Below are 16,620 nucleotides of genomic sequence, written 5' to 3'. Positions count from 1 at the left end.
CCCATCTAAAATTAGTCGGGCATAGTGTCATCTAGGTCACACCTTTTGCACTCACTGTTGCAGTTAGAAACACACACAAATAAGATTAATAGAAAAAATCATAAAAAACATTAATAATGAAAAAACCCTACCTTTCTTTTAAAATGCATACTTTTATTTATTTATTTCAGTAGCAGTACTTTTTAAAGCAAACCCAGAGGCTGGATATACCTGGAAGGATATGGCACTACTATGCCTTTGGGATATGCTATCACCCAAATTCCCAGAGATTCACACTGAAACATCACTGTGGTGCATCAGGAACCATAGACCCCCCACCAGCAAGTCTGTCAGGCACAGGAGGTGAAGTTGCTTACATGTTCGATCTAACAGCCAAGTGAAGTGAAACCTCTGTGACATTCTCAATACATGTGTTTGAGTTCTTTCAGAATTGCACTGTTTGCTTACACAATTGCACTGTTTTGTTGTTGTTGGTGGTGGATATTTATTTATTTATTTATTTATTGTAGACAGAAACCTTTTTATAATAATCCTCTTGCAACTCCTTTACATTTCCTTTCCTTGATTTTACCATGGAAAATCTTTGTATCAGCAAGCATTGAGATACCTAACCACACAGAAAGAATACTCTGGTTTTTGCAGTCTAACATACTTCAATTAAAATCATACACTAACCATATTAGTATGATTCTCAGGGACATTTTAAATTGGAAAGTTAGAAAATTCTTATATGGACACTATGAACTGATTTTACATTTCCTAGCTTCTTCTTTTAAGTACTTTAATTTTATTTGTGATTTTGTTCCATTAAAGCATTATCAAAAGATTGAGATCAGGTTATGCATTTACTGAAGTATTACAAAGCTGTAATTAAAATCTCTGCTCTTTGACATCAGCAGTGAGTCACTGACATGGATATTAAATGTCTACTTCACTTTTTTGTAACTGTGCAAGGGGTGACAACAATTACAGCATGTAAGATCTCTTCCACAGATAAGCCTTGGCAAGGAAAAGCAAAATGCTAGGCAAGGATACAGCAAAACATTTATAGATTAGAATATAAAAAAATGGTCTTGGTTCGTTACTTATTGTATTTAGAACACAAGGCACAGCTTCTACTTTCAGAAAATAAATTTAATTAAGGATATAACAGGCCTCATATGTTTTCATATCAAACACTAAAATTTGTTGTCCACAGATGATATTTGCAGAGGCTGGAGAATAGTCATTTGAAGTAACAGCATTCATGCTAGAAGGAAATGTGTCTAAGCCACTCACTGAGAAACAACATCAAAAGGCGGTGCTTTGCCCAGCTCCTCCACTGATGATATGTTGCAGGTGCTCTGGCAGAAGCTTGCATGGCTGCTCCCCATCAAACCCCATTTATGGGAACCCATTTCAAAGGGCAGAGCATAGCAATGGGGAAATGAAGACTGAAACCCTGGACACTGTTCGGCTAATGAATGCATACAGTGCAGGATAAGCTTCTTTACATGATTTTTCTGCTGAACCAGAGGCCTGAAGTGCAAGCAAACACTCCAACACAGACAAGAGAGAGTTCAAAATCATGGATCACTGTTCAATGTGGATAGTCAACTGTGTCAGGGGCTTCTGAGACTTGTGAGTTCACCCGCAGGAACCTGGAAAATTCATGTGATTTATCACGGCCCTCATACCAGTGTGTGATGCTGAGCAGTCTTTAGATGCTGCTGGTTCACACAGGATTAGACCAAGGAGAGGGAGGGCAAAACCCCATATCATAAAAGTGGCCCCAATGAAAGATTTATTCTTTGGGATGTCAGCCTGAACTTTGAATTTTTTTGCTTCTGCTGATTACTGGCTTTAGTATTTTTGAACTGTAGTTCCCTGTTCCCTAACAGAAAATGCATATTTAGACTCATTTAAAAGAATTCAGTAGCATACTTATTTTCATGACATGCCCCTAAGATGCAGAATGTTATGCATAACTTCCTCTAGTATAGATAAGAATTCAATATCCATGGAGTTTCACTTTGAGAATATACCCTGGAGTATTTATTACCAAAGTATGATCCTTACCTGATTCAGTACATATTTTTGATACTCAAATTGCACTGTGTCCCCCTTTCTCCTTTCCACCTTAGGAATAAATTTTATATATATATATATGCACTATTTAATTTGCATATCACAGGAGCTCCTGCAAATTCTTTTTTTTTTTTTTTTTTTTTTTCCCCTCCGGGCAGGGAGGGGAGGTGGGCAACAGATTTTTCCAGTGGATACAATGAAAGATGGAAAGGAGCTCCTGACTAGAACCAAGTTCCAAATGTCTTGACTACATTGAATCCTATCCATTTTCTCAGAAGAATTTTAATGATCATATTTAATCACTACCTCACACATAATGAATGAGGCAGAACACAATACACTGTGCAAGAAAAATTGGAGAAACTGCAGCATGCTGACAAGCTTTCTTTTGACCAGAAGACATAAACTCATCCTTCGGTGATCACACAGTTCCTGCCTCCCAATCCCTTCTTTCTCCTCTTCCTGAGCTATATGCTGCCAAGTGTTACAGAACCATGTCTGGGCTGACTGAAACCAATTTCAGGAGCAGAGGGGGTGTTGGACATCCCTTAGCCAGTTGCTATCCCAGGTAGCTCTGGTGGCTACTATTGAAGAAGGTCTGGACTGTGAGTCCACCAATTTGCCAGGTTGCTTAAATTTGCTAAATAAAGCAAAAGACTTTCCACTATGCCAGAGTCTCCTGATAACACTTTTACAATCAAATGAAGAACTTTGTTCCTTCTCTATTCATGGGAAGCAAGTTATACCTTGATTTAGCACCTTGATTTAGCATGTCTCAAATTACTCTCCTGAGGAATCTTCACAATCCTCAAGTACTTCACTTTGGTTTGGACACTGTATGATAATTAATTTTGAAAAGGAATGCATGACCTGCCTTTTAGCCTACAGAGCAAATAGGAAAGATTTTGGCATCATATCAGATTGATTTTCATATATGAAATAAGCTGGTGCCCATGTATCTAGGTCACAGCAGACCAACAACATCTGTACATATGAACTATCAGCGGGTCAACAGTCCCAGCAAAACCAAAAACAAATAAACAAAGAACAAACCATAAAATCTTGAATGCACTGAGTGATGAAATAAATATATGATCCAGAGATATTTTCTCTACAAATTCATGTGGATGCTATAGATAGCTAGTGCTTACATAATCTTTGTCTTCCATGGACAGAAGACTTCAGTTTCCAGGACTGTCAACTCTAGCAGATTCCCTCAACTCTAAAAGATTTAATACTTTCCAGGATTTTCAGAGCTCTCATAAAGGATCTAGCTCATCAAGCTCCGATGATGTGCTGTTGCCAGAAATGTAAAAGAAAACCACTTCTCACATTAATGCAAATTATAAAATAAAGTCAATAAAGGTGTTTTTCTGTGATGTCTTGCAGTTCAAGAAATTTTTCATCCACATGGTTGAATTTTCTTGGGTTGCACACAAGTTAGATTTGATAGCAAATGATGAAGTAAAGCACTATTTTTTAGCTTAAACCTTTCAAAAGAAATAACTGTCAAAAAATTTTCAAGGATGCTTCAGAATACAAAAGTAAAGGCTATTTGGCTTGCACAGGGTAAGGCAATACTATCCACAACAATATCACTGTTCATAGAAAGCTGGATATGCTGAGTATCTTTCCTTGATGACACAGAGCAGGAACATGACAAAATCCTATGTCAGACTTGGTTTGTCCTCCAAAAATCGTTACAGGGGTATTTCAAGCCAAGGGAGACCAGCATCCTCAGACCGCTTCTGTCATCCACATGATGACTCAGAGCTGCGATTGTTCTCTAGCTTCTTTGGCTAAGGTTTACTAGTCACCATCCCTCTTCTTCTCTGCTCTACCACACTCACCCCAAGACTTGAAATAAAATCTAATACTTAGCGCCAGGCATTTCTGACAATTGATTTTTCCAAGTGGGACCAAGGCATTCACCTTTCCCTAGAGTAATAACAATATATCCTAATTCTCCCCATCATTAGTTCAGCCACTAAGGATCAGACCAAATTCCCTATAAATACGATGCCTGAGTCATGCATTGTTAAATCAACATTCAAAAATTTGCTACATTGTAGAATCCGTAGGAAACTTAGCAAGAGAAAAATGAGATTTCAATATTGCTTCAGGCTTTCTCTTCTCCAGTTTAAGTACTTTCAGTGCAGGTTGAAGATGACATAGCAGCTGCAGAGTATGCTGGATTGATTTTGCCAGTTATTTGCCTGTCTGGCATTGCTTTTTATTTTAGTAACTGAAGAATTAATCAGTTCTGGTGGTGTGTAAATATGTTGGTTGAGCAGGAGTCTAGAAAAGCTGCCATGGTCCAGTTTAGTCTTGGCCAAGACTTCTTAGCAGCAAACTAAACTTATAATAACAAAGCTGCTTCCCTGAACATCTATTTGTAAAATTAACATGAACTCAAAGCTGTGTAGAAGTCGCAGAGCTAAAAGCAATAAGCTGGTTGGGCTGCTCCTCAGACCTGTGGGTTTCTGAAATAGTTTTCAGTACGAAAACTTAAGTTACACCATTATTAAGAGAAATCTCTTATAATCACAACCTGCCAATTTATTTCATATCTTAGAGCATTTTATTTAACAAAAGAAGATCTTTTTCCTGGAAAATATTTGTCCATGTGACAGTCTGCAGGATGGACACTTTATATTTTTTCAGTATCTGAAGGACTTTAGATGGGCAAAAAGAAAAAGACAAGCTGGAGTTGCTTCAAATGGGCTCTCATTCTTTTAAAAATCAGAAAATGGTAGAAGTTTTCCAGAAGTTTTCTTCTTCCCCCAATATCTGTATTTGGCATGTGATGAAAACCAAGATTTTGATCTGCAGCTAAAACTGGAGCTTCACAGGGAGGGCAGATCAGATTTTCCATGCTGACATTTTGAGGTCACACTAGTTTTTTCCATATGGATTTATGGTTTCTACTGTTCATATTGGAGATTCCTTGGACAGTACAAATGGAAAACAAACAAGATCTTCCATGGGTACCATGACTGGAGCCTGACTGAAAGCACCTGACTGGAAATATTCAACATTTTGTGGCAAAAAACATTTGTTCAAGGTTTTCAGTTGTTTAGATATATAGGATGAAACAGCAATGCATAAAGAAAGCATGAACAATTAAAAAACTTATTGAATGATTTTTCTTTGAAAACCAGACATTTTTAGTGACCGTATTCAAAAACCTTCATTTGCTTTGAATATAAACAAAAAAGACCTAAGATTCTTATAGAGGACTCATCTCTGACTTAACTTGTATTTAACTACCTCATCCCCTATGGATGATTCTAAAGATGACCATTCCCTGCAATTTGTGAACCTTAAAACCTACCCCATTCTCAGAAACACTGTTGGAAATCAACTAGAGATCAACTGGTGAAAACAAATACAGATATTTTGGGTTTCATAAGATACTACTTTTCATCAGTAAAACACTCGGGATATATTGTCACTCTCCTAATTTTTAATCTATTTAGTTCTATGCGAACACTTACGTGCAGTACATTGAAGTATCTCATTTGTATACATCAGGCTATCTACATTTTACCACATGGAGATATCACATTATTAATAGCTCTGTTCCTTAAATAAACTGCAGTTTGCTTTAAACTTCCTTTTTGTGCATGATCTTGCAAGAAAAAAGAGGCTTTAATACAAAGACTCAGTTTTTATATGCAAATATATCATTTGATTGCACACTTTTTTTTTTGCCCTACATTATCATGAATATTTCTGATAAATGTTTTATGGGTTAGGTTTTGGATTTGTGATCATTTTTAAATTTTATCTGTTTGCCACACCATTTGCAAATACTGCATTCTTGGTTGATGTTGATTGGTCTCATTTACATATTTATCACACTTTTATTTTCAAGGATATTTTGCTATAAACTGCCTGTCCCCATTTCTCTTCCAGGTACTAATAGCACATTGATACATTTTCAAATTTACCTCACATTCATATGTAATTTTTTTGGTCAACAATAAATCACCACTTAAGAGGCATCATATTCAATGTGATCGTTAACTTCATACATATCCGACATATGGTTTCTGAGTAATTAAAGATAATGGGATTAATGCACTTTGCAGCACACTTCACTGTCCAGAGAGCTGAATGGTTTTCCATAAGAACTAGGCTTAAAGGAATCCAGCATGACTGCAGGGAAACAAGTGCCAAAAAACTGGTAACACAGTACTGATACTACCCCTAACGGGTAATTCCTTAACACAGAAAATAAGACCTTTTTATTTTCTTGTCAAGAAAAATAAGCATTTACTGCGGTTCTACTTGATATTGGCCAACAACTCTTGAATCCCCCTAGCATGTTCACTGCTTGTTCTTTATCTATCTATACTTTTCTAGGTTCAAAATATATTTCCTTTACTTGCCATGTCTTCTGGTGTGCCCATCTTCTGCTATATCCTTTACTTATGCAAGAGTATGAGGGGAAAAAGAAGCTGAAGCAAAGAAATGTTGGCAATTGATTCCTTTCCATTTTTGCCCTTACAGAGAGAGAATGAAAAGATAAAATATTAAGGTGTATTTCCCTACTCCTGCTCGGACTCCTTTCTCCCCTTTTGGACAAACAATATGTTTGTGATCCTCTCCAGTAAGAGTGCAAATACCGGATACATTTCTAAACAAAATGTGAGTTGTTTACAGATGAAATAATTTAGAAAAAAACATACGTGCCCCAGAATAGTTCAGATTTGATGGTGACTGTTACCTTTTCTGGTACTAGCACCAGTTAACCCATAGATTTTTCTGTAGCTAAAAAATATCAAGAAACATATGATCACACTAGTGGTGGAGGGCTGCAATACTTCCCTAATAGACTAATGGGTACCTGATACATCTGTTCATCAAGAGCGCTCATAATTATATCTTCAGGTTTATCACTAAAATTAAATGCTTCCTCTCTTTATGTGCTAAGATTTTCAGAACTATCATCTGCAAAGAACTTCTCACATCCTCCCAGCTGGCTCTAAACATGAACAGTACAGTCCTTTTTATTCTTTAGAACTGGTTTACCTGTTATGAACCGCAGTACTTTCCTCCCTAATCTTTCATTGATTTATTGTGACCTATTAGAAAAATCTCAAATTAATCAGTTTCCCATGATCTTCTGGCACTTCATTTATTAATTCATAGAATCATAGAAAGGTTTTGGTTGTAAGGGACCTCAAAGATCATCTAGTTTCAGCCCCCCCCTGCCATGGGCAGGAACACCTTCCACGAGACCAGGTTGTTCAAAGCCCTATCCAGCCTGACCTTGAAAACTTCCAGGGATAGGGCATCCACAATTTCTCTGGGCAACCTTTTCCAGTGCTTCACCACCCTCACAGTAAAGAATCTCCTGGTAATATCTAATCTAAACCTACCCTCTTTTAGTTAAAAGCCATTACCCCTTGTCCTATCACTACACTCCCTGGTAAAGAGTTCCTCCCCAGTTTTCCTGTAGCCCCTTGTAGGTACTGAAGGACCATTATAAGGTTTCCCCAGGGATTTTCCTTCTCTAGGTTGAACAACCCCAATTCCCTCAGCCTCTCTTCATAGGAGACTTGCTTAAGTCCTCTGATCATCCTTGTGGACCATCCTTGAGTCCATCTCTGGACTCACTCCTACAGGTCCATGACACTTTCAAGGTTCATGTCCTGGGGACTCCAGAGCTGAATACAGTAAGTAATACAGCTAAGTACAGTCTAAAAAGAGCAGGGTAGAGTGGAAGAATTGCCTCCCTTGACCTACTGTTCATGCTTCTTTTGATGCAGCACTATGGTTGGCTTTCTGGGCTGCAAGTGTGTATTGCTGGCTCATGTTGAGTTTTTCATCAACTCAAGCACTTCTCTTAATGGCTGCTTTCAATCCACTCATTTTCCAGCCTTTATTACTGTTTGGGATTACCCTGACCCAGGTGCAAGACCTTGGACTTTGCCTCGTTGAACTTCATGATGTTCACATAGGCCCATGTCTCAAGTCCTCCCTCCGTTGTGCTTACTGCACCACGTAGCTTAGCATTTTCCACAAACGTGCTAACGGCACACTCAATCCCACTGTCCAAGTCACCAACAAAGATATTAAACAGTGCCAGTCCCTACACCAACTGCAGAGCAACACCACTTATCACTGATCTCCATCTGGACATCAAACCGTTGAGCACAACTCTTTGAGTGTGATTGCAATGACACTCCCTGCTGGCCTTTGACCAAAGACTGCCCACTTGTTGATATGAAAATGTATTTATGACAACAGTGTTTTGGAACATAAATTATCTTTTTTTTTTTTTTTTTTTAATAAAAAAATACAGAAAGATGAAACTAGGTTGAGTTCAGAGACTGGAGCTGCTTACAGGCAGTAAAAGGAGCAGCATCTAGAAACTGTTGTTTGAAGTAAAATGGTTGTTTCCTAGTAAATATTGATACAATACATACATTTTCTCTAGGTCATGAAGTCCTGCAAAAGCTCCTTTTGGAATGACTCTCATCTTGGTAAGGACAAATCTCCTGAAAATAGAGAAAATTATGTGATTATTCACTGTTCACAATACACACCTGCGTGACACCCTTTGTCAGTACAGAAGAGGCCAAGAATAGAATAGAAGAGGCCTAGGCCTAGAATAGAAGAGAAGGTAAATCGAATCATAGAGGTTGAAAAAGACCTCCAGGATCATCTGGTCCAGTCAACTCCTTATTACCACTAAATCATGTCCCAGAGCACCAAGTCCAACCTTTCCTTAAACACCCCCAGGGATGGTGATGCCACCACATTCCTGGGCAACCTGTTGCAATGCCTGAATACTCTTTCTAAGAAGAAATGTCTCCTAATTTCCAAACTAAACCTCCCCTGACACAACTTGACACCATTCCCCCTAGTTATCTGGGTGAGAAGAGGCTGACCCCCAGCTCCCCATACCTTCCTTTCAGGTAGTTGCAGAGAGCAATGAGGTCTCCCCTGAGCCTCCTCTTCTCCAGACTAAACGACCCTAGTTCCCTCATCCTCTCCTCACAGGACTTATGCTCCAGGCCCTTCACCAGCTTTGTAGCCCTTCTCTGGACACACTCCAGGGCCTCGATGTCCTTCCTGTAGTGAGGGGTCCAAAACTGAATGCAATACTTGAGGTGCGGCCTCACCAGAGCAGAGTACAGGGGGACGACCACCTCCATGCTCCTGCTGGCTACACAATTCCTGACACAAGCCAGGATGCCACTGGCCTTCTTGGCCACCTGGGCACTTTGCCGGCTCATGTTCAGGTGGGCATCAACCAACATTGCCAGATCCTTTTCCTCTGCAAAACTTTCAAGCCACTCTGCCCCAACACTGATACAAAGCTGATATCACTGATACAAGGTGAGTCTCCATCCTGAAGGCTTCACAGTCTAAATACAGCTATAAAGTTCATATGCTTCATAGGTCTCCAGCTGCCTGCCTGGGCCAAAATTACAGCACTGTGTTGGTCTGCTGCTGGAGCTGGTGGGAAAAAAGCATCCACCAGTGAGTTGCAAGTACCCTGTTGGCTTCAGTAAGAAACAAACAGCTGGTCACCACAGCTGTGTTGTATGCTGGTAGGTAACAGTGGTTTTTTTCGTCTTGTCCTCTCTTTTGAGAGATACTCAAGCATAGAATGAAACAGCTCTGTGGAGCTGAACCTGGATGAGTTGCTTACACAATGTTGTAAGGTGCTACATGCATGCTTATGCAAGATAAGCCTTAAGCTGTTGCAAAGATAAATTAAGGAGTCAGATAGTATCTCCCATCAGTGCCACTTTAATACTCTTCATTGTTTCTCACAGTCTTTCTTCTAATTAATAATATGCCATAAAATTGGGACTTCAGAATACACACCTCTATCACACAGGAACCAAGACAACATTTTAATCATTTGTAAAGGTCACTGTAGATACTTTATGAAGAATAAGTATTTAAAATACCGTATAAACCTTTTTGTTAACCTGAACTCTTCTTTTATCACAGTAAACAAAGAAGACTACAAAACTTCTGATGTTACTCAAAAAACAAAATGTAGGATATCTACTACACTTAAGAGCAATAACTTAGGAGCAGTAATTTCACTTAGGAGAAATAAGGTATTAGCTAGGTAATTATTTTATTTCATGCATTTAATGATTCATAGGTAGTGAGTACAAATCACTGCATATATAAACATGACCTACTCATAAAGACACATAATTCACATGATATGCTTATGACGAGATGCCAGGTCAAGAAAGCATAGCTGAGGCATGAGAAACCCTACAGTGAGTTTGTAGGGAGAAGTACTGCCAGAAATAAATGTCATACTCAAACTCTCATGTGTTAAACACCAAGCAGATAACACAAATCAAACATCAGATAATGTTTGCTACATACATGAGATCAATTTGTCATTTAGTTTGTTGGTCAATGCACACCTCATTTAGCTCTACAGATGCCACTGGGATTACATCAGGAGTGAATTTTGCCCCATACTTTTTTTAAGCATTAAAAATGCATTGTATTCTCATTCTGAAAAGATAATAAAGTAAATCTGGTATTCCATTATTCTTGTACAATTATTAATGTAAGTCAGAAAAAGCTTCTAAATACTGTCACACAAGTATTGCAGAATTGAGATCATTATGCAAATGTTAGAAGGATTAAAGAGCTTCCAGAAAAGGCCTAACCTGGATCAGGCAATTTGTAAAGCCCTACTGAAAACATGGCTAGTGTAATGCATGCAAAGCTATGTCTGTACTTTCAGAGTTCAGATATTGGATCTGTGCAGAACACCCGGCAGGCTTAGTGCTGCAAAGATGAACCATCAGGCAACTTTTTGATCTGCTTTGAAACCTTTTCTAACCTCTCCTTTGTAGAAACACATGCCTGAATTTGGAGCCCTAGAAAGTGGGCACAGTCTGAAAAGCCACCTATATTTTTTTAATGGCAATACTCTAAAATGGATCCTCTCTCTGTAGATCATCAAGAGGTTTGCAATTCTTTAATTAGATACTGGCCTATGCCATTCTTTACCACAATAAGAACTTACAGCCTGATCCTGAAATTTATTAAAAGAAAGAACCTTCATTGATGTATGAGGTCACCCACAGAAGTAAAGCCATAAGTGCATAGAAGGATCAAACCTTGGGTTTCTTTGTTGAATAGCCTGCCTTGTGCTAATAAGGTGCCAGAATTCAGGAGCTTCATATCTGATGCCCTGGAGCTGCTAAAGTAGAACTGAAGTTTAATAGCTGAAGTCGCACATTCCACTTAAAAAACTAAGGTTAATTGTATTTAAATGTCCCTGTTAGGCTAATAAAGTTAGCTTTAATGTTATAACTAACACTGAAAATTAGAATCAGCTAGTTGTTGAATTATCAACTGTATAATGAATAGGAGTCCATTATAACTAGTGGCATGCTGTATTGTCAATAAATCTCACAAATTAGGCTCCAAGAATCAATCTGTACTTTACTTGAGATACTGGTATTCAGTACGAATTCTTGCTAGGTCACATGGGGAAAATAATTGATAAGCATTTCCTTGTTTTTGTTACTGGAAATATTTAAAGTCAAAGAAATGAATACAGTCCACTTTTCTTCAAGCATGTTTTATGTCAAAACAAACAAAAGCATCCTTTAAAAAACAGGTGCTTAATGGAAAGATGCATTATTTGGTAGTAAAAAATAATGCTAGGACTTAGGCACCTGCAAAGAGAGCACAGAAAACCATAAAAGTTATGCACATGATGTAAAATTAAAAACCAAGAGCCAGGTGCCTGGTACAAGGTGTGAGAAAGATTAGACCAAAGGTTAGGTGATCCAAAAACCTGTACCCTAAGCAGGGAGCTGTGCAGACTTAGACCCCAGGAAACTAAATGCATGTCTCCATCTCAAGTCCAAAGCACCCAGGTCTTGTATGCCCTCCACAAGTACAAAAAGCTAAAGCTCCTGCTCACAGCAGCTTTGCTGAAGTGGAGGAAGGCTTTGTGCTCTCTCAGTGCTGCCCTGGCAGCAGAAGGACAGACACAGGGAATGGGAGTCTCAGCTTCAAGTACCCCTCTCATCCCAAGTGCTGCTCAGCAGCCAAGAGACCTCTCCCTGTGTCTGGCTGCAGCTCAAGCATTGCACAGCCAGGGCTATGATACTCCTTGGGCAATGAGGGAGGACAAGAGGGATCTTAACCCTAGAATTCTCTCTAAAGGCATTACAGTTAGATTTGATTTCCTTTGGACAGATTAAAAAAAAATAAATAATTTTTTAAAGTCCAAAGTTCAGTACGGTTAGTGTTATCAATATATAAGCTACAATACATCCTAGAAATTCTAGCAAGGCCCCCAGTGTTGGAGCCACCAAAAACTTAAAAAATAATGAGAAAGCAGAAACAATGACAGGAAATAAAACAAACCCCAAGTGGTGAACATGATTATCCTGCATCCTACATGTCTGGAAATAGAAGACGGATATAATAACTACTGTTATTACCTATGTACAGCAGTATAAACTAGATTTAAATCTAGCCCATTTCTCATTGCATAGAACCCCTAAAGTGCTGGAGAGGTTTCTAAATTCTGATTTAAACACATCTGTTGAAAGCTATTCTTTGGGAGGTTATTGATAGAAACTAAAGTTAGCTGCTAAAGTTGCGCAAACCCACTTGCACTTTATATATATATATAAAAATTACAGTATAAACATGCACTTAAATATACAAATTTGCATAGTATTTAACTGATTATTCCCTACATAGTTTTTCCTAACCATTGGGAGTAGTTGGTTTCTTTTGTGCAGTAAAATACTTTTACGTTTGGAGAGACAATAAAGCTTACTATCAGATATTTCTCTGGACTGAACATGCACACTTTCCACAGGTTTTCACGTTTCATTCCTAAGTTTTGTGCATTTTATATGCCTTTTATCATTTTTTGTTCATCTCATGAATAGCTGTCTGTATTTTTTTCTATTAGAAAACTACTAAAAAACTGTTTCTAATTAAGGCTAGACCTGTCAGGACTAGATCAGAACTATCTCCTACTGATTTATTTATTTATACAGAGATATCTAAACCTGGCTATTTAAGAGGGCAAGGTTTCAGTTAATATGAAGCCACTGACACAGATGACTTATACAACTTTATATCACAATGAGTAGCAAACAACCCAAATACATCTTGTTTCTGTAAGGCTGTGTCTAGTATAAGAGAAATATCATAGTGCCAAGTTAATCTCAAAGCTTGTAGAAGACATGATGCAAAGAACAGAAATTATCAGGTACTGGTAAAGTGATCCTGAATAATCCTCCAACATTTTCAGCTACAAAGAGATTTATTGAACTTTTTCCTAAAATAGAGTCTTCTGCAGCTGAAGTAGTTCAGACAGACATAGCATAAGACATGAAGGGGAAAAAAATACTCCAGAAAAAAACAATATTCTTCCATTCAGCCCTATGTGAATTCAGGTACAGAAATCAGACTGGCTTCACCAAGAAGAGACAGAGGACTGTATGCAACTATTCAAGTATCTGATGCCTAAGGTGCAGATAAGTAAAAAGACTTGGTAAATGACAAGATTAGAAAAGTAGATCCATAAAGGTCTTCAAATTGTCTCTAGAAACAAAAGTACATGAAAAACATGTAAAGTGGGCGCAGTGAGCAAATCAGTGTAAATACACTGTGTTTGTGAGGTTGGTCACTTAAGTGTGAAATGCTGTATTTTCTGTGTTCATCAAATGAATTCTCAGACCCTGGTCCCAAAAACTTTTTCTTGAGTAATTATGAAAACACTCTTTGGCAAAGGTCTCCACTAGAATTTGTTCCGATTGAGCTGGTGTCCCCTCTTCCCACCTCTTTCCAGCTCCTTTACTTTTCTTCCTCAATAAAGCTCCTTCCCACCAGCAATAACCTTGCACATCAAAGGACTGCATCAATTATCATAAATTAAACTAGTAAAACAACAACAACAACACACCCACCCACCCCCCCAAAAAAAACACACAAAAAAAAACAAAACAAACACACACAAAAAAACACATTTATTTCTGCTTCATTAAGCATGGCTAAATTTATTTTTTTTTTTCAAAACACTCTAAAACCAACTTCTCTGATCTACACAGTTAATCAGAATGTACGCATCTTGTACATTTGTCTATCCTGGCTTATGTAAATGGCAAATTCATGATGTTAAAGTGAACAGCATCAGTCAGATATGGAAACAAAATAAAAAAGCCCAAAAGATTTGGTGACCATAATGCTAAATAACCATATTAAGTTCTGAAGAAATAAATACAGAATTTTGAAAACCATTTTACTCTAGTCTCCGAGCTAATAGACTGATGCTATCACCTTCTAATCCTCTACAGCAGTGTGTATTTTGTCAGATAGAAAGATTTACAATAAAATGTAATTTATTCTCTTTGTAATTCTTTTGTTGTTTCTTTGTTTTTGCATCTTGCTTTGGAGATGCACTTGAGGTACCAGCACAAGCAACAGGTGAGACTGCGTTATATTTCCGGATAAGACAATATGATGCCATGACCTACTTGGTGTTCTTTTGACAAAATACAAGGACCAACAAAATCCTGCCCCATGTTTTTTTGTGTTTTTGCTTGGTGAGTCAATGCAACAGCGAAGGATTATTTTGCTTTTCGTTCTGTAATAGAAAACAAAGAGGCATTGCAGATTGTGTCCTAGATGGTGTAAACCAATCTGTCTGTGTCAGCCTGGCCCTAAACGTTTATATTAATTCTCACTGGAATGAATCATGAAATTCTTTTGAGATCAGATTTGATTTGATTTAAATTTGTAAAGAAAATTTATAAGCCCTCAGCTCATTGAAATGCCTTATCTTTGACTAGGGTGTGGGTCTAGTTAATATGTCTCTAGGAAGAGGAATATGCAGAAATACATGAATATAAATATATTTTTCCTCGAATTAGTCATAAAAATATATTTTTCTTAATATTTTGAAATACTGCAATGAATCATTAAGGGAAAATAGAAATTTGATAATATAACAGGGCAAAACCTACTTTGTTAATGGTAAAGAATTAAGAGTTTTGATTTTGGAGTAGAAATTCATACACTGAGCACAGAAATCCTAACAATAAGTCAGTGAGCTGCCTGAATCCCTAACCAGAACTGTCTTCTTTAGACCCTGTGTTCAGCCTTTTTTTTTAAGGCAGCTGTTGCATGTGTTTTTGGCATGAAGGTGGCTAGATTACTCAGCCCAAGGCAGGTTCCCTGAAGCAAATGGAAGAGCACTGTTCTGAGTGCATACAGAGCCTAGACAGACTTCAGACCCTGTGAATCTTGAAGCATGAGTTGCAGTATGTTCACCTAAAAACAAATGTATGATGTATGAACGTATGATTCCTTTCTCAAACTGTGATTAAATCTAAACATTCTAAATTTAAAATTTTAAAAAATTATTTTCATGGATCAGTGTGAAAATCAGCTGTCTAGGGGGAAGATATCTGTAATCTACAAAGCAGTCTGCAGCTGCTTTTGGACATAGCTATGGTTCCCCTTCCTATCAGTATGCAGAGAGGAATTCAAAACATATAAACCAGATCCAAAACCATCACAAAAAAGGCTTCAAATATCATTGAGCTAAATGCAAAAAGATTGCTTTTCTGGTTTCCATGTCTTTAGAGTGCATTCATATAATGTTTTAAAGCTATTTTCAGCAGTCATGAGGATTTAATTTGGAAAAAGAAAAAAAAAAAAAAAGAGTGAGATCTATATAATTTTCCTCAGTTCCATGAGACATTGAGGCTGAGACTTCATATGTCTGACAGTATCAGGAGGAATGGCATCAGTACTGACAAAACACTGCTCCAGCATACTACTGGCTCCTGTTTTCACAGAGCTACTCCATCATCCAAATGAAAACTAAAACCGAGCAGAATATTTTTCAGTAATGACTATTCATATAACTGAAAAGTTATCCAGACTGCAGCTGGTTAATGAACATGGGGTGAGAAGAGCAGTTAAAGGAGAGTATTCCAAGGAAAAAAAAACATCCAAATATCCCCTAAGCGAGACCTCCTAACAGAATCAATGGGCAAAATAAAGGTCTAATTAATATATATCTATACATATATTTTAACAGAGGCATCAGGTCCTGAAAAAGGATTAATTCAGTCCAAAACCAAAAGAAAATTGGATACAATAAATTTTTACAGGTATCTTGGTGCCCTTTCCCTTTAATTTCAGACAGAAATAATTACATTTGCCTTTGTTATACAAACACAAACCAGAAGATATTTTCTTAGACCACAGAGGAAATTTGTCACATGGTCATGGCTTGTAACTAGAGATCCTGAGTTTCAGGTCAGCATTGTAATCAGAAAGTCAGCCCTTTATTTTTTTCTGTAAAAGACTACTACATTTTTTTTTTTTGTCTTTCTAATTCCACTAAAATGGAAGAAATGGAAGCAATCTGATCACAGCTGGCAACCACAAACAGAAATAAGCCAACTGATGAAACATTAAATTTTTACAAGAGACTACTGGAGTGAAACCCATAAAGTGCAAAGATTACAGCTGCATGCAAGTTTGTGTCCTTTCTGAAGATAG

The 16,620-nt window shown here is 37.7% G+C and overlaps 1 protein-coding gene across 1 annotated transcript in view; it reads right to left on the bottom strand.

The window, feature by feature from the left end:
- FSHR (follicle stimulating hormone receptor) overlaps window positions 1–16,620 on the bottom strand; it is a gene marked incomplete at both ends in the record, with an annotated part of 82,686 nt that overhangs the window by 41,329 nt on the left and 24,737 nt on the right. The window contains one exon of the mRNA XM_084283500.1: window positions 8,505–8,576. Coding sequence (XP_084139626.1) covers window positions 8,505–8,576 — 72 coding nt within the window. The remainder of the gene's footprint in view (window positions 1–8,504; window positions 8,577–16,620) is intronic.

The sequence above is a fragment of the Netta rufina genome, assembly GCF_964035555.1.
Source record: "Netta rufina genome assembly, chromosome: 3".
Lineage (NCBI taxonomy): Eukaryota > Metazoa > Chordata > Aves > Anseriformes > Anatidae > Netta > Netta rufina.
The sequence above is the reverse complement of the archived record's forward strand: the minus strand, read 5'-3'. Positions and strand labels throughout refer to the sequence as shown.